Here is a 22,178-nt window from a genome sequence, read left to right as displayed (position 1 = left end):
ATATAATACTGCATAAAATAAGTATATAATACTGCATATAAAAATATATATAAAACTGTATATATACAGTGGGTACTACACACACATTTTAAGAGATTATATATATATATTACTTTTTTGTTGTTGTTGTTTGTTTGTTTTTGAGATAGAGTCTCAAGCTGTTGCCCTGGGTAGAGTGCTGTGGCATCACAGCTCACAGCAACCTCAAATTCTTGGGCTTAAGCGATTCACTTGCCTCAGCCTCCCAAGTAGCTGGGACTGCAGGTGCCTGCCCCAACACCCAGCTACGTTTTTTTGTTGCAGTTGTCATTGTTGTTTTAGCTGGCCTGGGGCCAGGTTTGAACCTGCCAGCCTCAGTATATGTTGCTGGAGCCCTACCCACTGAGCGACAGGCACCCCTCATGTATTGCCTTTTTAAGTTGAATTTCAATTAAACCATTACTGGTTACTGTACGTGCTACTCATATTCATTTTCCTTGCAATTCATACACTTAGGGGAATAATCAAATTTATTCCAACAAGGTCTCTTAAAATGTGTATACATTTTTTGGTGTCCCTGGTATACAGTATTTATATATGCACACACAATATGTATAAATGTGTGTATGAATAAATGTGGAGAGAGATCTGGTTGGCATGACCTATCACTGGGTACAAGGCTGAGATGATTTGTACTTTCTCTTCTGTTGTTTTCAACATTGTTTTCATAGTTTGGATTTTTTGGGGGGGCGGGCATATTTTTACAACCATCACATAGCACTTTTCTAAAAATTACAGACTTTTTGGGAGAGCCTTCACTATCTTCATGATATGAGCCACTGTCCTCCAACTTTTGCAAGTGAATGCCAGTATACAAATAAGAGTTCTTTGCCAATTGACAGGAATTTTCAAAACACTTCATTGATATTATCTCATACAATCCTCAGACAACCACGTCAGAAGGAATTTCTCTCCCCACTTATAAAGACAAGCACAGAGATACTAAGTTATCTGAACTCATAGTTGGTAATATGTGGAGCTGCAGTTTAAATCCTGATCTTTTCAACTCTAAACTTCTGCTCTGCCCCAATACACACCATTTCCCTAGTTACATCACAACACTTGAGATTATTCATCATTTTCCTCCTTCCCACCATAAGAACAGTAACCATATTCCATCTCACTTGCTAACAGCTAAATGAGCAGCAGAATTCCACATACCTTACACAATGTGCTGGATTAGTAGTCTTTTAGGGTTTACACCTTCTCCCAGGGTCAATGCACTCGATCACAGCATGTCCAAGGAGCAAAAGCTGATGGTTGTGATGGGCCCACAAATCACGAGGTCAAAAGCTGGAGATTCATCCTGCCCTACCCAACATCAGCTCACATTTTGCTGCCTTCCAAGCACCATTCCCAAAATATACTACCAAATGACTGGATTGCTTTATTTCTTGTTTATTAGCTATTGAGAAATACGTTGCTTCCATAAGAAAGGAAAAGTCATGCATCTTCAGAACATTTCAACATTTTAACATTTCAAACATTTCAAAAGAAAACATCTATGTGCAGGGTTGTCTTCAGACAGCCATCTTTAAGACTGAGAAATCATCGCAGACTATGCCAATGAGAGCGATAGTAAGTCTGTAAGAGGTAAGGCTAGATTGGCAGGGTTCTTTTTTTTTTTTCTCCTCCAGACTTAAGCAATATCTTCAGTAATTTCTTTGGCTCATTGAATAATTCAAATGTACCTAAGAGCAATCTGAGCTTTGCAGGCTCAACAACATAACTTAAACAAAAGCAGGAACTAATCTAGACGGGGAATTTGTATGTAAGCATAAACGACCTGCTGAGAAAGGGAGAATGAACGTAATTTTCTAATAGTTATCTGTCATCCCCATGACAGGTGATTAAGCAAAACAGTGTACCCCTGACTCAAAGCCTCTCTTCATCAAAAAAACAAAGACTAAACAGAACAAAACAACAACAAAATCCTCAGTAGCAATGATGAACCCATGTTACATGCAGTTCTACAAATCCTAAAAATAACTGAATCCAACAGGCACAGAAATTGCCTTCCCTTGCCTCCTTTATGCCTTCATAAACTGGTTTTGTCAACTGAATTGACAATATACCCTTTCTTGCCTTTGTCTTCCAGTCATGATTCCCCTTCATCCAGGACGCTCCTACTTTCCTTTCTTCAGCTATAATTATAAAGCACTTTCTACATGCAAGACACCAAGTGGGACATTCACAAGGGTGAACGACACCAAGTTCCTGTCTTATAAGAATGTATAGTTTCATAGCTGTCTGACTCGCATTCAGATGTTTATTCAACAACACTAAGTTAGAAAGTGCCAGAAAAAAGGATCTGGTGTCGGAGACTGTGATATAAACACATGGGCTCCAGGCCCTAGATTATTTATATTCCATTAAAGGGACAGATTTGTAAACAAATATGTGCAGTGAAATGTGGAATATGTATACTAAATTCATTACAGATTAGAAACAGGGAGGCATAGTAGTCAACTCTATCTGAAGGATTAGGAAAAGTCTTAAGAGTAGGAGTGATCCTTGAACTCTGTCGAGTTCCATCAGGTGAGATGATAACAACAGGTGGAACTTTGCCCACTAGAGGGAACCAAGGTGTGCACAGCATGGTTTTCTCAGGAAATGCAAGTGATCAGAAATGGCTGAGAGTTTCTGAGAGGGTTTAGAGCAGTGGTTCTCAACCTTCCCAATGCCACAACCCTTTAATACAGTTCCTGTGGGTCGCAACTCACAGGTTGAGAACCGCTGGTTTAGAGGGAATAGTACAGAAGAGAAGGGTGGTGGGACATGGAGAGAAAGAGGTGGCTGCAACACTAGGCCATGGTTTGGATGATCCTGATGGGTTTACTATATAGGCAATTAATGGCTATAAATAAAAAAGTAATATGATGGTACTTGCCCTTTTTGAGTGGGCCTCTATTGGCCCAATGTACAGGATTCATGGTGAGGAGAGGGTTGGCCAGAGTAAGATGTGAGTTTGGAACAGTCAAGGAACTTGCACGTGGTCTCTGCAAGGGTCTGAACCCATCAGCAGAATTGTAAGTGATATTAAAGAGATAGAAGTAATAGAAGAAACACAAAGTCAGGCCTTGAGGCTCAAAGGAAAGAAATTTTACTGGAGTTTTGGGGGCCAGAGAAAATGGTAGAGAGGACTTAGTCTTTCATAGTGAAGCTAACTGGAATTTTCAGGAATGCCCATAAGTTAGAAAAACCTCTCAGGCAATTCTAATGATACCCCTTGTTGAGAATAGCTGGTTTAGACCATGGTCCCCAAATGAAAATGATACAACCACACAATAATTGTATTTTTTAAGTCACAGCATTAGGTATGTATCCTGTGAATTGTGTATCAGTCACTATCATCATCATTATCACCTTGTGTTAAACTAGTTTACCCATGGATTGCCCTGTTTGAAACAAAGGTGGCTTCATAGTTTTGTTTTTTTCTAATTTTATACTTACAGCCATTAATGAGGCTGTGTCTCTGAAAAGACTTGATTTAATCAGGTATGACAACATTTTAGGCCAAATATAATCAACTGAGTACATGGATACCGCAGCTGTGTTCAAAGCACTTAGGAAATTATTTAGACGATCCAAGAAAACTTGAGAGCCAGCGAGTGTAAGAATGACATGATTTATGGACTTAAGTGAACTTGCTCGTTTTTTCCTTGTGCACATGAAAACAGGTACTGCTTTTCTCCTTTTTCTGTAGAAGGCATTGCTTCCTCCTCCATCTTCTCATTCTTGACTTTTTTTTTTAACAATTGGATTTTGACTTTTCTAAAATTTTAATTTGCACCTTGTGGTCCAAAATTAAAACTGGTAGAACAAATACACAGTGTCTGGAGAAAAGTATATTAGCCTAGAAGGAACATATTGTTTCCTCAAGAAACCAGAATACCAAACTGCTCTCCCTATCCTAGATTATACCCAAGTGAAACCACCACATGCTACCGCATTTTATCATTTGCCAACTTAATTTATTAGAATCATTTTTTCCCAACACAAGATGTTTTTGAGTAAAAGATTTGTTCATTTATTTTCCTATTTAGATATATTATATAGGACATTGTACGTGAAAATTCTATTACTTCTCTGTTCTACAGAGTATTCATCCCAGATTAAATTGTAAAAATCATCTGTCAGAATTCGGAAGATACTGTGCTCACTTCCAAAATTAGTTTTGCTCTGCTTGGAGATAATACAAGTTAATTCAAAATCATTTGTTTCTCATTTCTTCACAAACGAAACTTTGTAGAATACTGTATGAACTCATGTTAAGTAATTACGTTTTACTGAACGGTTTTGGCAAAATCATAATCTTCTTGCTGTGTACACAAATAATATAAATTTTTAAGGTCTAAACGAATTCACAGGTGTACAGATTCATTCTTCCCATCCGCTCGCTAAGAGGCAAACACTTACTAAAAGTCTTTAATGTACAAAGCACAAAGTTAGATTTTGTACTAATCAATGGTAAAATAAATAGGTACTTTTAAACTTGGTTGGGAAGAGAGACATGCAAAAAAGTAAAGAATCTTAAGTCATTATAAAATAAAAGGACTATACAAGAAATGCGGAGTGGGAATTCAAAGGAAGAAATAATTCCAGTTGCAGGAATCTAGTGAAACCTCACAGGTTGTTGTAAGTGGGGTGAACTTTGACAACCAATCAAGGACAGGCACAGAAATGGGGGAAGCCTTTTCAAGGAAAGCTTCCACGACGGTGGTGGGAATATATGTAAGAAGTTTGTGTGGATTGGCAAGCACCCCACTTTGGCTACTGTGCCACTGACTCAGAGTAGAGTAGTAGTGGCTGGACAGGATGAGGATGGATGTCGAACCCCACACTAGGTTTATTTGGTAAACACTGAAGCACTGGAAATTTCTGCAAATGGAAAATCACCCAATTCAACCTTCATTTAGGAAGCTCACTACAAACCATGTAGTTAATTTTAGATTAAAGAGAGTAATTCAGAGAATATTTTTAATAGTCTGAAGGAAAATGACAACTTTCTGAACCAAAGTGGCGGCAGCAAAAATGGAACAGAAGTGACAGACACTTTGGAGAAGGGAATAAGCAAGTCTCAGTAACTACTAAGGTGATTTAAAAAGAAAGTGCTAAAACCATTCATAAAGTTTATGGACTTTATGTCAAGGGTTGTTATGATGGAGAAGGAACAGCCCACATGCCACATAGTATTGGTTTGTTTTACTTCCAAAGTCAGTTCTTTCCACAAAGCCCACCACATCCTTCCAGACACCCCCTAGGGCAGCCTGCTCTGGGTAACAAGTGATCGGGGTTAGTGTACAATCCATTTGACATCTCTTCTCCAAGCTCTATATTTGGTGCAGAGACATAAATAATAACAATAAAGTAACATAAGAGTAAATTACACGAAAGGCACAGGTATCTATTAATATGAAACACGGTTCATTTCCATGAACAGGCTTGCTATGAATTCCTTTTGAAAGGAAAAACTAGAACAGCAACAACAGAATTTGACATCCCTTTGGGAGACTATTACGTGAAATGAGGTCTTTGAAATAGCAAGTGCCTGGCATTAGAAATAATGCACCATAATACTCTTTAAAAAAATTCAGATGCGGGCAGCGCCTGTGGCTCAAGGAGTAGGGCGCCGGTCCCATATGCCGGAGGTGGCGGGTTCAAACCCAGCCCTGGCCAAAAAAAACACACAAAAAAATTCAGATACTAGAATTAGGACCTACATGTTCAGAGTCTCAGAATTGTTACACAAAGATTTAAAAGCCTGTCTAGAAAATGATGTCCAACATGGCAATAAAGTTACATTGTGTTAGGGGAAATTAAGGTTTTCTAAATAAATATTAATAATGCTATACTTTTTCCTATCATTTTTTTCTTCATTCACCTCCTTTTCTTAAAAAAGAAAACTTGAAGACAATTATTTTCTGTGGTCCTAAGAATACTCACCAAATAGTATTATATATATATATATCAATTTATTCCATATGACTATTATTTTAAAACCTGTTCTGGATTAAAACTTATAAATCAATATTATTTTAAAGACACTAAAATGTATTCATCAACAGATGAACTGTTTAATTAAAACACATTCTGAGATAAATGGTGAGACTTAATTAAACTAAAGTCTCTGCCCAGCAAAGGAAATAAGGTAAACAGTGTACAGAATGGGCGAATATATAAACTATACATCTGACAAAGGGCTAGTATCTAGAATCCACAAAAAAAAAAAAAAAATCAGACTAATCAGCAAAAGAAAAAAATAACCCCATCAAAAAGTGGGCAAAAGACATGAACAGATTCTTCTCAAAAGAAGACAGCTAACTGGCCAAGAAATATATGGAAAATGCTCAACATCACTAATTATCAGAGAAATGCACATTAAAACAACTGTGAGATGCCACCTTACCCCTGTCAGAATGGCAACAATTAGGAAGTCAAAAAATACATATATACCCTGTTGGTTAGAATGTAACCTTGTCCAAACCCTATGGAAATCAGCACAGATTTTTCAAAGAACTCGAAATAGATCTACCATTTGATCAGCAATCCCATTAGTGGGTATCTACGCAAAGGAAAAGTCATTTTATAAAAAAGACACCTGTGTAAAAAGACACCTGTACCAGAGGTTTGTCACAGCACGATTCGCAATAGCAAATACATGGAATCAAACTAAGTTCCCCTCCGTGCACAAGTGGATACAGAGAATGTATGTGTGGGTATACACAGATATATAGCATATGTGCAGAGTACACAGAACACTACTCCCCTTTACAAACGAATGAAATCATTCCTTTGCAGCAACTTGGGTGAAACTGGAGACCATTATCCAAAGTGAAGTAGTTCAGGAATAGAAAAACAGATAACATATGGTCTCGTTTCTAAGTAGGACCTAAACAAAAGATATGTGTGGTCATAAAGACCAGTAATGGGCACTGGGAACTAAGAAGGGGGAGAAGGCAAAAAATTGACTTAGGAAGGACAATGTATCTATTGTGACGACAGGTACACTAAGAGCCTTGACTTCAGTATAATACAATTTAACCACCTAACAAAATAGCACTTATACCCCCCTAAACTTTTTGAAATTAAAAATAAAATAAAATATAAATAAAACATTTTAAGATAAATGGTTTGAAAGGTAAAATATTCCATTTTTGTTTGTTTTATTACACACATATCCATAAATTATACCTGGCTTATCTAGATTGCAAATGGTGTTGATAATCCCCAGACTTCCTTACATTGGAGCATGTAGGATAGAGCAGAGGGTTCAAAGAGCTGGGCCCTGGGGAGAGAGTAACCTGGGAGAAAGCCGAGAGTCACTGGGGGCCACTAGTACTGAAAACAACACTGGCAAGACACAGCATACTGTCCCAGCCCCAAGTCGTATACTACCAGTGACAAGATTAAGGCCAGACAGAAGTATAATAACAGAAGATGTTAGGAGTTCAACCACGCAGCTAAAATAAGCCACTTGTTTTTTAACCTTTACTCTCTCTTGGCAGCTTTCCGCTCTGCACTCATGCCTGAGACTTTAATAAAAGCCAGTGAGATGCCTGGCGCAGTGGCTCATACCAGTAACCCTAAAACTATGGGAGGCCCAGGCCAGTGGATTGCCTGAGCTCAGGAGTTCGAGACCAGCCTCAGGAAGAGCAAAACCCGTTTCTAAAAATAGCCATAGTGGCAGGTGCCTATAGTCCCAGCTACTCAGGAAACTGAGGCAAGAGGATCATTTGAGCCCAAGAGTTTGAGGTTGCTGTGAGCTGTGATGCCAGAGCACTCTACCAAGGGTGACAAAGTGAGACTCTGTCTCAAAAATTAATGAATTCATTAATTAAATAAAATAAAAGCCCTCACTGGCTTTAATTAATTTAAAAACATGTGAAACTTACTAAATGTAGAATATAAATGTCTTAACACAATAACTAAGAAAATGCCAGGAAGGCTATGTTAACCAGTTTGATGACAGTATTTCAAATTGTATATAAAACCAGTATATGGTGCCCCATGATTGCATTAATGTACACAGCTATGATTTAATAAAAAAAATTAATTAAAAACAATGGGTCTGCATCACTGTTTTTCCTTGTGGACCTTGCCTGTGTTGGCCGCCAGGGCCCCTCAGTTCAATGTAAATGGACTGCGTAGGCGTTAATAATTTCATGTCCAGTCACACCAACAGGAGCATGTCTACATTTCTTTGCAAGGGCCTGCTTCTGCTATCGAAGAATCATAAAGATCCAAGTAACGTCGCAGATCCTCTAGACTGGGGACCCAACCATTTTATAGGAACTAGTAAATGAAATCGAGAGAAATGGCATGATCATCAAAGGTTCTAGAGCTAGTTTCAGAAACAAAATGAAAGCTCAGGGCTCTTATGCTGGAGTATCCCGTAAGGAAGCAAGACGCCATGTAAATGACATTCTAATATCAAAGTGATTGGGGTGAAACCAACTGAAATCACCATAAGATAAATCTCGAGTTAAACATCAATCATCCTGTAAGCAGTATATTTCAAACTTCTCTCCAAAAAAATATTTGTAAATCTGCTAATTTAAATTGTCAATTAAGAGAAGAGTTCACTGTTAACTTTATATTGATTATGCCTCCTTTTCCCAATGCCTACAAAGAGGTTTTGGATGAAACCACTGGGGTAAAAATCAATTGTAATAAGCTTTCCAATATCTCTGCTTCCACAATTAATTTGAAAGTTGAGATATCAAAATAGTCATATAATGAGTTATGTCCAAAATAGTAGGTAATTTAGAAGGCTTTAAGCAAAAAAAGTTGTTACTCTGGTGTTGTTCCCAAATACCCCTTAGTTTCCCTTCCTCTGTCTCTCATATTCTTTGCTTATAGCTGAGAAACATGAAAACAAACTAAAACACATTAAAGAAGAAACACTGAGTTACTTTCAAGTCCCCAGAAAACCACAAATAACACAATACTCATTTTCCAGGAATCCCCGTAGATAGCAGAGATTTGTAGAAATTCTCAGTCTATGCACACTGAGGGGACACAGTAAGAAGGGCCTGCAGACTGTGATCAACAATAACAAATCTCAGAAGAATTATAAAACCCCTCTTGTGATAACTAAGCCTGAGAAATAAGTTGGTTTCAACCAGTCAGTCCTGGCAATTATAATCACATCTCTGGTTCATTACACTCCCTGACATTTGAGATCATTCTTAATAAAATTAATGTTTCGCGTGTATTTTACATATACACAGAGAGAGGGAGCAGCTAATTAGCAAAGTAAAATATATTGGCTTTTATAATCTCATGTCACAATGCATATAGCTCAGAATGATGTGCTGACATTTTCAATATCTAAGTAATTATTTTATTTACATTCTGAATTCTGAAGAACACAGTTTGTCATGAAGAGAAACTCTGGAATTAAGTATTACTGAAAAGCTAGCAAGTTAAATGGTGACTTCCCCATTATTAAGAAAGCAGAGGACTGAAATGTGGTAGGGCCTGAGGTCATTTCTCAACTCCTCTGGTAAATCTGAATGTCACATAGTCAATTCAATTAATTTTTCTCTACTTCTCCTTTGCCCAGTCCATCACCTTTCTCCAGCATTTAGCTCTCATCTCATCCTTCCTGCTCATTTCTAGTTAAATAGTCCTCTCATTCCTTAATTCTATAGCTTCATTAGGTAACTGAGCTTCAGAAAAAAGATAAGAACCGATACTTGGAAGTTAAACATCAAATTGTTAAAGTTTACGCCTCTCTTCTAAATAGCTTTCTTCAAAGCTCTCACTAAAAAGGGACAGAAAAACACAAAAGAATTCTGTAATCCCATATCCAGAGAAATATTTCCTTTGTGGTAGTGTGGATATTGTTTATGTAATTGTGTCTCAAAGCCTTGTTAAGTTTCTTTTCTGTGACTATACAATCAGATTGATTTTTGCTAAAAATGAGCCTCACCCTTCAAGCCTACAATAGAGAATTTATGGAAGAGTGACAGACTAGGAGTCATAAACTCACCCTAAGCATTAGACGTCCATGAATTAGAAACTCAACTTTGCCCTTTACTAGGTGCATGACTTAAACCAATTAACTTAAACTCTCTCTGAACGTCGATGAATTTTACCTGTAAAATGGGAACATCACCTTTTTTACACAATCAGTGACTAAGTAAATTAGCCTATGTGAAGGGTTTTACACATTGTGTAACACAGAATGAGATTTTGACATTAATTGAAGTATACTGCAAATGTCCAAAGCTTTCTCGTTTCTTGGCTTCATTAAAACAGCTTATATTTGAATTCCTTGACTGTCTAATAAATAAAAATATTTCCCAGAAACTTATCAACGTATTTTGTTTCTTCAGAGTTTTAGGAAATCAACCGATGAATCCCTCAGAATGTCTGGAACATTATGCTTCATCGAATAAACTTGACAAAATCCTTCGCGATTTGAAAAAGAATATCTAGGAGCTGATGTTTCCGGCTGGACAGGCATCACCACTCACGGATGTTCCAAAGTAGAGGGACCGTCTCCTGTGTTGCTTGTATTTCATCCCATAAAATAGTCATAGGAAACTGGGCTGAGACCGAAAGCTAGTGAGCACTTTCCTTGTGGTAGGCATTGTGCTGGGCACTGTCCAGACTTTATCTCGCTTAACTTGTCCCACAACCCTGAAAACTTGGTTTTTAAATCACTCCTATGTTACTGATTAGGAAATGAGATTCCAAAAGTTGAAAAAAGTTAAAAAGGGATAAAAATGGGATTTAAAGATATCTGTCTGACTCCTAATTCCATTTTCTTGCGTTCCGCTCTGCTGCCTCAAATTCTCATTAATCTCTAAATGCAACTTTCTAATGGTCTCTAAATGTAACTTTCTGAAGGGAATAAAGTATTTAGAAAGAGGCAGCCAGTAGTTTAGCTTTGATTCTGCTTATTTGATTAGGAATGGGGACAGGAGAAAATAACCAAAATGAGCCATTAAAATACTCTTGAGAAGGCAGCTTATTAATAACTTTAGCTCTACAAAACTATCCTCAGAAAAGAAAATCAGAGATGATGTAAAATGTTTGTGAATGAGAATATTTTAGCATTGTTTTAAATAGCAATTTTTTGAAATAAATTTTGGGAAATACAAAGTAAGTTAAATAAATATGCATATCCACATAATAGAATACTTTCAAAGACTAATGACTGAGATGTATTCATGATATAATATTAATAGAAATGTACAAAAGAGGCTCAGCGCCTGTAGCTCAGAGGCTAGGGCGTCGGCCACATACACGGGAGCTGGCGGGTTCAAATCCAGCCCTGGGCTGCCAAACAACAATGACAGCTACAATCAAAAAATAAAAATAGCTGGGCTTTGGGGTCCCAGCTGCCTGGGAGGCTGAGGCAACAGAATCGCTTAAGCCCAAGAGTTGGAGGCTGCTGTGAGCTGTGATGTCACAGCACTCTACTGAGGGTGACAAAATGAAACTGTCTCAAAAAAAAGAAATATACAAAAGATATATTATTTAGAATACAGAATTATCCTTTCTACTATAAATACAATATTAATATATATGTGTTATCTATTTTAAATTGCACACGAATTTTTATGGACACCCTGCATTTTTTACATATATTTACACACACACAAAGAGACTATAAATGTAACACAACCGAGAGAGAAATGAACCCATTTGCTCATAATTTAATGGACAGTGAATGATTTTTATTTTTGTATATCCTTCTGTAATAACTCATTTACATGTGTTAACATTTGTACCTTGAAAACAAATCTAACAAGTAGAGGCTATTATTACTTCCACTTTACAGATGAGGCATTTGAGGAACAGAGAGATAAGTAACTTTCCAAGGTTTGAGACACATTAATTGGTAGAGCTAATCTAGCCTTACAGCCATGTGCTTCAAGGCTTAGCAAAACTGGTTCTAATAAGCAAGTGTTACCATCATAAAACAGGCTAAGAAATGAATGAAATCCCTTTAAAAGAAATTGTATTTCCGGGCAGTGCCTGTGGCTCAAAGAGGTAGGGCGCTGGCCCCATATGCCAGAGGTGGCAGGTTCAAACACAGCCCTGGCCAAAAACTGCAAAAAAAAAAAAAAGAAATTGTATTTCCTTCCTGCCTTGAGTAAACTCGAGTAGGGGAAGCAGGCTTTAGCCTATTACATCACAAATAGCACATCTAAAGGAGCACAGCTAGTGCTGCCTAGTGAATTGCTTCTAGACTAGCACTCTCCACATGCCAGCCAGGGCTGTATTAGAACTCTTCAGGCACTAAATGCCAAAAAGTGCAGAGCAGACCAAAATATGGTGAAACAACATTGTAAGTCCTTTCTCTGAAAAGATATACCTGGGCAATTCTCACACGTAAGACTTCAAAGTCACAGTTCAGAAGTGCTCCTAGGACAAATTTTCCTACAACTCAGGGATTAAGACAAACATAAATAAATGGCAAAAAAAAAAAGAAAAGCAAAAAAGTACTATGCAATGACTTGAACTATAGGATCTCAGGAAGTGCAGAATTAGAAGAATAGGAGGCTATGGTCATGTAACACTTTCACATCGGTTTCTCTGTCACATGCCTCATTAACAGAGTAGCAGCCTTTCTAATAGCTAATGGTAATGTTATAATTTATCAGTTAAGAACATCACTTGAAAACCTACTTACGTAATACCTTCAAACTTTTTTCTGACTAAAGAAAGGTAAAGTGTGTCTAAGGGATGAACCCATGTGGACTAAGGTAGAAACTCCCACTGTGTTTGAATATTTTGATTCTCCTTCACCACAGGTAATTAGGACGTCATAGGCATCTGCTTCAAAATCAGACTATTACCATGGTACCTGTCAGATTCTCTCTCTTGGAATCTGAATTTGCTTTTACAGGTGGTCAGTTAATCACTAAGTGTAACTGGAACTGTAACATGTAAACTTGCAAAAGGTATGCCACCAGTGGATAGAGAAATAGGTAAAGGGAATTAACTTCAAAGTGAGAGAAGGACAAAGATGGTGTAGAGAGGACCATATGATAAGGGGAGGGAGAAATTAAAAAGGAAATAAGATCTCAGCTTTAATACACTTGCTGTCATGGCCTTTTACGGGTGATAAAATCACACAACCCCATTTATTCCAGAAGAAAAGCAAGACCAGAGACAGTGCTGAACTTGACACTATCACTTCCAAAAATAGCAGCGGCCTGAAACAGAGTTATGGACTGAATGTTTGTGTCTCTCCAAACTTCACATGCTGAAATCCTAACCCCCAATATGATGGTATTAGGAGCTGCAGCCTTGGGAAGTAATTAGGTCATAAGGATGAAGCCCCAATGAATGGAATTGGTGCCCTTATAAAGGGATCCCAGGGAGCTCTCTGAACCTTTTCTGCCATGTGACCTAGAAAAAGACCCTCCCTAGAGCCTTACTAAACTGCCACCCTGATCCTAGACTTCCAGCCTCCACAACTGTAAGGAATAAATTTCTGTTTTTAATAAGCCACCTAGTCTGTGGTACTTTGCTTTAGCAGCCAGAATTGAACAAGAAAACAAAAATAATTTTCCTTTGTATGATGCTTTACCTATTACAAAAAGCCCCTAAAGTATATATTTAAAAACATATTCTCAGAAAAATAAAAAGGTAGACATGTGGCTTGGCACCCAATCTTAAATAAGATATATATCTAGTGCTTTTTTATGGTAAATTCCAGAAAGTCAACTGATTCTCACAGAATCTTTTCTGAAGTGTAGATAACAAAACAATAAATCAAGCCTTGATTTGCAGTGGCTGCCAATTTCTATGGTATAAACATTCCCACCATGGCCGATTTCAAGCTACATGTATGGACTGGGAACAGATAATCCTCAACAGACCATTGCATAATATTTTCACTACATAGATTAAAAAGACAAGAGCATAAATAACAACAAAGAACATAGTACAAGGTAGTAAAATAATTGGGGAATGAGTGTTAAGAAATTGAGTATTTAACTTTGTTTTTAATACAATTTAAAGTTTACCTAATTCAATTTTTAATAGTCACTTCATTTAACAACTGGCTCTCAAATTCCAATCTCAAGCCCATCTAAGCCAACTCCAGCACACCATCAACAAGTATCCTCCCAATATCTCAAGGGGCACAGATTAAGGAACCACAATCACAGTGCCACTTATCAAACCAGTAGATTACAAATATGAGTGTATATAACCAGTACATAATGAACTGTTACAAGACCAGATCCCTGGGTTCCATTCCCAGAGATTTTGATTGAATAAATCTGCTATAGGACCTAGGAGTGATATTTTTAACAGGAAAACCAAGGACTGTCCCTACATCGAATGATTCAGTTAAAGAATTACAAGTAACAATCATTTATTAGCTTATTCTATGTCAACCTCAAATACAATACTTGGACATGAAAAAGACAAAATTTGGCCTCAAAGAGAACACAGAAACTAAGGATTATAATATACGTATGATTCTGGCACATAGTGACTACTTTGGGAATACAGACAAACCTCAGCCTGGAAGAGAGATCATGAGAGAAGATGATGTGTGACCTGAATGTTAAAGAAGGAGCAGCACAGCCTGATCAAGACAGAAGGGGAAGGAAGGGAGTGAGGGAGGGAGGTTCAGGGCAGAGAGCACCATGTGCATGGCCACATGAGCATAAAAAGTTTGGCCCACTTGGTCCAAAGTATGGTCCACACATACTTTGGGAATGTGCCTCGCTTGTGTGTGGCAGCCACGTTCATTTGGAATGAGTATCGGCACACAGTAAGCATCTGTTCGTTAGGCTGTATTCAGTCCAGAATTCATGTAAGGAGTGATGGATATAAGGCAAGAGAGTTACTCCAGGTCAGGAAGAACTTTCTAAAATGCCTAGCATAAAGTCGGCACTCAAATTTCCACTTCTTATTCTTCTTTCCATGCGAGTGTTTAAAGCCTCTATTATCAACATTATGGGATGGTCACTGTGAAAGGACATACACATGATTGCTATTATGCAAAGGCTAGAAATATACAATGCTCACTATATAACTAATAAGCCAATTTCTCTATCAGAAAAAAATGACAGAAATCATCCAACCAGTGCAAGAAACCAAGGCCCAGGTTATTACTGTATATTATTTTTGCCACTGATTTTACCTTCTGCTTTCACCAATCTGTTTTCAGAATAAAATGGAAACGTTATATTAGTTTATCTTTCTAAGGTTATAGCATTTCAGCCAGAGACATGTTTAGTGGAGCCTTGGTGCGTGCCACACCTTCTGGGGGCAAGACATGATTGCAAGAGGGACTTTACCTACCAAATGCGATCAGTGTAACCTGGCTTACTGTACCCTCAATGAATCCCCAACAATAAAAAAAAAAAAAAAAAAAAAAAAAAAAGAATTAAGAGGCTCTTGCCATTCTCCTTCTGACAAGTAAAACTTGTTTGGACCTAAAAAAAAAAAATCTAGGGATTTATATAATAAAGGAAAATGAATGCAAGAAGAGCAGCTGGATGATGGATAAAAAAGGAGAGAAGTCAAATAGTAGGAGCTTGCTTCAACGTAAATACAGCTGTGCAAGTGTGCTTGTCACCACCCCAACACTCCAAGTCACAGTCACTCTAAAACCTCCATATAACTGTCCCTTCCCTAATCCAAAGGGCACCCATCCATCCTGTCTCTGCTAGAGGCCCATTTCCCCTTTGTAAAATATTCCAAGCACTCTGCTCCGCTCGGATCCCTGTCCTCCTTATGCATGAATCTCACCTTTGAGTTGAGTCCTGCAATACCAGGTCTTACATAATGTTCATCTCCCACCCAGATTTTACGTGTTCAGAGAACAGAAATCTTGCCTTCCTCATGAAACATAGCATACTCCTAGATAAAGAAAACACTCAGAAACCCGGTGAGTGAACAGATGAAATGATTTCCAAGAATTATATTTAGCTTCAAGCTGTAATTGTTGATCCCTCTCACCTTCCCCAAAAGTAAGGTGAAACTCTGGGGGGGGGGTGATGGGAGGTTTGGGGCTGGCACATCGCGTACTGTTTCAGTCTTGCATACTGAAGGCCCGGACTTTACCAGGTGCAAGGTATCAATGTAACAAAATTGCACTCGTACCCCATGAAAACAAAAATTTATATAAAAGAAGAGATTTTTGTCAATAGAGCCTTTGAGGATAGGGAACAGTGAAAAGAAGTTATCGGAAAAAGATCTTATTCCTGAGATGTTTTTGAAGCAAACCATCAGAGGTCTCTTATATGGTAAGGCAAGGGAATTCCTTGCTCTGCTTGCCCATAGAAGGCTGGGAGGCCTATGATTGTGCTTTGTTGCTAAGTGAAATGCCACAAACATCCTAGAAAATGAGTTCTTTGTGCACATGAAAGGAGAAATAGAAAGAGGTGTCCCAATGCTGGCTCTATCCCTGTTTTCTGCAACCAATTTATTGCAGTTCAAAAGACAGGGACTATTTACATAATTCCATAACTAAATCACAAATGATGTATTTATTCAACAAATGCTATTTCCAATAGTATAATAATAGCTAACAATTTTGTTTCATGTGTTATATAAGCACTTTTCACACATTTTTTAAAACTCCGATAACACTCCAAGATAAATACCATAATTAGCTCCATTTTTTTTTTTTTTTTTGAGATCAGGAAGCTTAGGCAGACTGAATATGAACTTACTGCAAAGTAATGAGAATAAATCACAAAGCCAGAATGTGTACCTAGGTCTCTGATACCAAAGCCCAAACTTCACTACCTCCGATGGTTACAAGACCCAATTTTCAACAATATAAAAATAAATTTAATCCACCTCTTTAGGAACCATTGAACCTACTCCAAAAGCAATTACTTGGGAATTTAATTATCTTTCTGTATGCCCCAAAGATGCTTTTTACATCAAACTTATCAAGAAGCAAAAGTAAGTTGGTTCAACAACTCAATAGATGAAGCACCAGCATCCCCAGCAAAGATACTTGACACTATTTGAATCTTCTTTCAGGATTTTTTCCCATTTGAAATCTTAAAAATTATAAACAAGGTGCTAAGGCAACGTTATGAAAAAAAGGCTGGAGCAAGGGCCAGCTGAAACAAACTGCCTTAGCCAACTGACTTCAGTAGCCACAGCATCCCCCCAACAAACAAACACTTTAAAAAGTGGTTAAATGTGGGCCCTCCTAGCAGAAGGATCACCTACGGCATCGTTTCCTCCATCATGTCTAAAGAAATGATAGGGGAAATTCAGATCTGATTTACAGTATTCTTTCATGCTACCTATTCATTCCAAGAATCATCCACAATCCATTCAGACTTTGCAGAAGGTGGAACAGAAAGAATAGGAATTCTAGAAGATGTTATTGTAGGACTTTTGGCTGTCTCTTCTTTATTTCTATCAATCACTTCCCTCTAGCATTCAAGCCAGCTTCAGAGGAAAGAAAATAAATTGTCTAAAAGGAGTTTTCCATACAGTTTCACCTGTTCAACTGACGAAAGAAATCTCAGGCAGCAGTTAACAGCAGTGAGCGCAATACAGCAGGAGCTTAGAGCTGGCTATCATTACCACCAAACATATTCCCCACAGTCTGACATCAGCCTTAAAAGGAAAGAAGCAATCAGGTAACAGTTTCAGAGCTACGTAAAGGCTATCTCTAGCCCTAAATACCTCCACTGGGGCTGCCAGGGCTTGAATTTCCAAAAGATAAAAATAAAATAAATCCATTCCTGGCTTTAGGCTTAGTTGGTGAAAATGCAAAATCAACGTTGATGTAATTTTTAACTTCAGGGCTTACTGACATGGAAGATTACTCAAGTTTAATACTTCAGTAAGTTTCTTCAAGACAAGTTTTGCTAAGGAAAGGACAGGGACGAATTTGGGGGTATAAAAACCATGTTAGGGCAAAAATGAGGAGTTTTCCCCCAGAGTGAGACCAAAGCATGCGAACAGGGAGTAGGCTTCGGAATCAATTTTACATAATTGGCAAATTGGTTGCCATTATCAATTTGGTATAGTCCAGTCATTCCTTCTCAAAATCTATAGTAGAGCAGTTTAGGCTGCCTTTTTTTTTTTTTTTACTGGGACATTGACCCAAAGGAAATTGACTCACAGGAAAAGGAGTGTGAAATTTACAAACGTCCCGCAGCGCAGAGTCTGTTTTAAGCTTTCACTGTGTTTCAAGGGAAGGGTGGAGCAGTCGTGACTTCCCAGATCTTAGGTCAGGCAGAGCTTCGTCTGCCAGGAGGGCAGGGGCCAGGAAAAGCCGAAAGGGTTAGGGGAAGGCTGCGGGAAGGCTCCAGGAAGTGGGTGGGGAGGAAGCTTGGCAGGCTGCAGCCTACCGCTCCAGAAGCAGATTTGCACGCGCCTGGCAGGGAAGTCCCGGGCCGCTGCGCGCAGCGGTCACGAGCGCTTTGGGCTGTGCTGTCCCCTTCGATTCCCGTCATCACCCAGCCATGCAGCTGGGAGTTGGGACGTAAAAAGGGCTTGTAAAGTGGGCGGCGGCCGAGGTTCCCGCAGATGAGTCACAACCAAGCTAACTTTTACAGCATTTCCCAAAATTAAAATAGAAAGTCTCAGTCCCGGAGCCCACCATTTCGTTTCTAATTCCTGCTGCCCCCTCTGTGTCTCTCCACCAGGGACAACTCCAGCCCGCAAACAGGAATGTTACCACTCATCGCGCAACTTCTCGTCGGCGGTACCCCCAGGGCTATCCCAAACGCTACTAACCCCACGGAAAGGAGGAATAGAGGCAGGGGGAGCGCTGCGTCCTCACCTGCAGGACACCGACAGCTCCACCCGCGTGGCCGGGATGGCCGCGCTCAGCTGGTTCAAGTCCCCGATGCCCGCAGTGCTGGTGTAGCGGCTGTCCATCTTCGGTGCGGGCGCCGCGCACTGGTCTGGCGCCCACATCCGGAGCTCGGGCGGACTGAGGGCTCGGAGCCCAGTTCCCGTCAGACTGGGATGGGGGTGGAGGGTGGAGGCAGAGGAAGGAGGCGGAGGCTGCGTGCGGGAAGGGGGAGGGCGGAGGAGGCGGACCTCCGCGCAGAGCCGCGATGGATCCTCGAGCCGGTCCTGGGTGCAGCTGAAGCTGCCGGGGAAGTGGCGCACGGGGCTCCGGCTTCCGTGCCCCCTCCTTGCAGGCAGCAACCTCGGCGGGGGACACACTCTGTGATCGATCCCCTCTTGGCTCTGGGCGTCAGGCTCTGCTCATCCACCGAGCAGGTGACATGAGACGCAGACCTCTACCGTCTAGGCGGGCAAGCCGGCGTCGGCTGGGCGTGAGATGAGGTGGTGTCACCGCCTTTCCACACCCACACCCGCCTCCTGGGGTGCGACTCCTTCCTCTTGTCAATCAGGTGTGGACGAGAATGTCACGCAGTCTCCTCGCTTTGTTGGAAACTGGAGGTACCGGCGCCTCTGCCCGTTCCTAACTGTCCCATTGTAAGTCCACCCCTCCCCACCACACACTGGTCCTCACCTCACCTTCGGAGCCCACAGGGGTCCCTGCCCCGATGCTCTCGGGCAAATGAGTCGGGTCCCGGCTCCTGTCCTGTCCTGGTTCGCCCACTTGGGAGTTGGAGACCAAAGAACAGGATGACCCTCTCCAACATTCGGTACGCACGGGCAGAACGGCAGGTCGATATATGGGACAAACGGGGGAAAGTGGACGCTAAGGTGGAAAAAAACTACTATTTGGGATTTCAGGGCGCAATCCGATTTCCTCTTCCCTCGGTTTTGTGAGCTGGGGGTTAAGGTGACAATCCTCCTACTGTCACAGCTGTTCTGCGTCCCTCGTTTCCAAATGCGTGGAAGTTCTGCTCTGAAAACCAGGGGTCACAATCCTATAACGCTGCTCCCTTACCCCGTCTCCCACCCGCAAGACCTGAAGCCGGACTGCTAAAAGCGGAGGGGTTGGAACGAGAGCCTCGTTAGGGCAGCTGCATTCCAGGGCAGCAGGACTGGTGCCAAGATGCAGGCGCGGCGAGAGCCGGAGGAGGTGCCGCGGCGCCGCTCCCCGGCAGCGACCTGACTCCGCTCACCTGGTCCCGGCCTCACGCGTGCGTCTGCGGGTCCCGGGGAGCTCCCCACCAGGGGGCGACGGCGAGCAGCGCCCGGCGCGGCTGGACCCGAGCGGCAAGGGGGCCGGTGACCGCCGGGTTTAAGGTTCCGCGCGCGGAGCTTCCAGCTGGTGGGGCTCACTCAGGCACCAACAGTTTTAGTAGTTTAGGACCGGCCTTAAGGTGTAACATTTTAATCCACCTGGAGCCACCTGCCTGGAGAAGCTGCAGAGTTGCGCGTGAGCAAGCGTAGGCGCAGTCTTGGCGTTTCCCCCTGGCGAGCGTCCATCACCTCCTGTCGCCCTTAACTTAAATTCTTTTCCTGTTATAAATTAAGCTGTAGTTTATTACTATCCCGAAATGCCCTAAAACTCCAGGCATTTCTCTTATGCTGCCCAAAATTAGAGAAAGATAGATAAATGTATTTTTTTTAAGTTAACCAGAATTCTGTTTTATAGACGCCTACTGACAAAAGTTGAGAACTTAAAATAGTAGCGCTATTAGTTCTTATTTTTCCACTTTACTGAAGTTTAATTGAGATGTAATGCACTGCACTAATTTGAAGCATGTCATTTGATAAATTTTGACCCGCCTGCACCCCTGTATCACAATTCAAGAACCATTACAGCACACCTACACTTTTCTCATATCCTTTTTTAAATCAGTCCATCCTTTCACCACTAAAAGCACCTTTCAGAGTTATCATCCTTATGTCACTATAGATTGGTTTGAAATTTTTTAAATTATATTCGTGGAAACATACAGCATGACTATGCTGGGTCTGGCTTCCTCCACTCAGTGAATTCTTTTGCAATTCATCCATGTTGAGTTCATCAATAGTTTATTCCTCTTTTTTTTTTTTTCTTTTTTAACTGAGTAGTATTCCATTGTATAAATGAGCTACAAATTGCTTACCCATTCACCTGTTGATGGACATTTTGGTTCTTTCCAGGTTTGGGCTATTACATAGAACTGCTATGAACATTCATGTGCAAGTCTTTATGTGGACATGTGCCTTCATTACTTTGAAGTAAATATCTGGGGGTAGACTAGCTGGGTCATATGGAATGTCTATGTTTAACTTTGTAAGAAACTGCTAAACTTTTCCAAAATTGTTTCACTATTTTTCATTCCAGCAGCTGTATAGCATAAAGAGATCTGGTTGTTCCACATCCTTGCTAACACTTATTATTGTTAGTCTTTTAAATTTTAGCCAGTCTAACAGGTATATAGTAATCGTGATTTAATGAACAATGATGCTGAGCATAATTCCTTGTGTATATTTGCTACCTGAATACATATATCTTCTTTGGTAAAGCATCTATTCATATCTTTTGCTCATTTTTATTGGGCTGTTAGTTTCTTTATGTCTGAGTTTTTAACATTATTTATATTTTCTGTATCCAAGACCTTTATCACATATGATTTACAAAATATTTTCTAACAATCTGTGGCTTATGTTTTCATTCTCTTAACTGCCTATCAATGAGCAGAAGTTTCTAATTTAAGGAATTTATTTCTTCAACTTTATCTATCATAATATTAATATCAAAACCAGGAAATATTTGCCTGATCTGAGGTCACAAAAATCTTCTGTGTTATATTTGTTGAAATTCATTTAGAATCAAAGATAAATTACACTTACTAAAACTTATAGTAACCCATCAGGCACTGAGTCAGTGACTTAGTAAGCATCAATTAAATGTCTGCTATGTACTAGGCACTGGGCTAAATCTAGGAAATAAAGCATCTGGCACTTATGGACTAAGTAGAATTTAGTAAGGAGATAAATGATTAGGTAGAGATTATACCAACTAAATCACTGAGTTCTTTTCATTTCCAAGATTTTTATTATTTCACAAGAATAAAGAAGACTTCAGTTTGTATGTTAAATTGTCATTAACCATTTTTCAGAAGCAATTAGTTACAAAATAGTATGGTTACCCAGGGGCTAATGAGAAAAAGATATAAAGATAAAACTCAAAAAAAAACAATAAAAATAAAAAAAAAGAACCCCACCCCCCAAAAAAGCAATTTAGGTTCCAGTAAGTGCAAGAAAGCAGAAAGAAGAGAAAATACTTTGAAGACTGTGCCTGGAAAAACATATTC

The 22,178-nt window shown here is 39.8% G+C and overlaps 1 protein-coding gene across 5 annotated transcripts in view; it reads right to left on the bottom strand.

The window, feature by feature from the left end:
- Positions 1 to 19,091, bottom strand: part of CPNE8 (copine 8) — a 308,616-nt gene extending 289,525 nt beyond the window's left edge. For 3 of the 5 annotated variants that reach the window (XR_008373258.1, XM_053555699.1, XM_053555700.1), the window contains exon 1: positions 18,785 to 19,089. Coding sequence is in view for 4 of the 5 variants with exons in the window: in XM_053555699.1 (XP_053411674.1) it covers positions 18,785 to 18,921 (137 nt within the window). In the remaining variant the exon portion in view is untranslated. Of the gene's footprint in view, positions 1 to 18,784 lie in introns of all 5 variants that reach the window. The other 2 variants (XM_053555697.1, XM_053555696.1) reach the window with 2 other exon arrangements.
- Between the last annotated feature and the right edge of the window lie 3,087 nt (positions 19,092 to 22,178).

This window comes from Nycticebus coucang, chromosome 12 (assembly GCF_027406575.1).
Source record: "Nycticebus coucang isolate mNycCou1 chromosome 12, mNycCou1.pri, whole genome shotgun sequence".
Taxonomy (NCBI): domain Eukaryota; kingdom Metazoa; phylum Chordata; class Mammalia; order Primates; family Lorisidae; genus Nycticebus; species Nycticebus coucang.
This window is presented reverse-complemented; position numbering and strand designations above follow the sequence as displayed.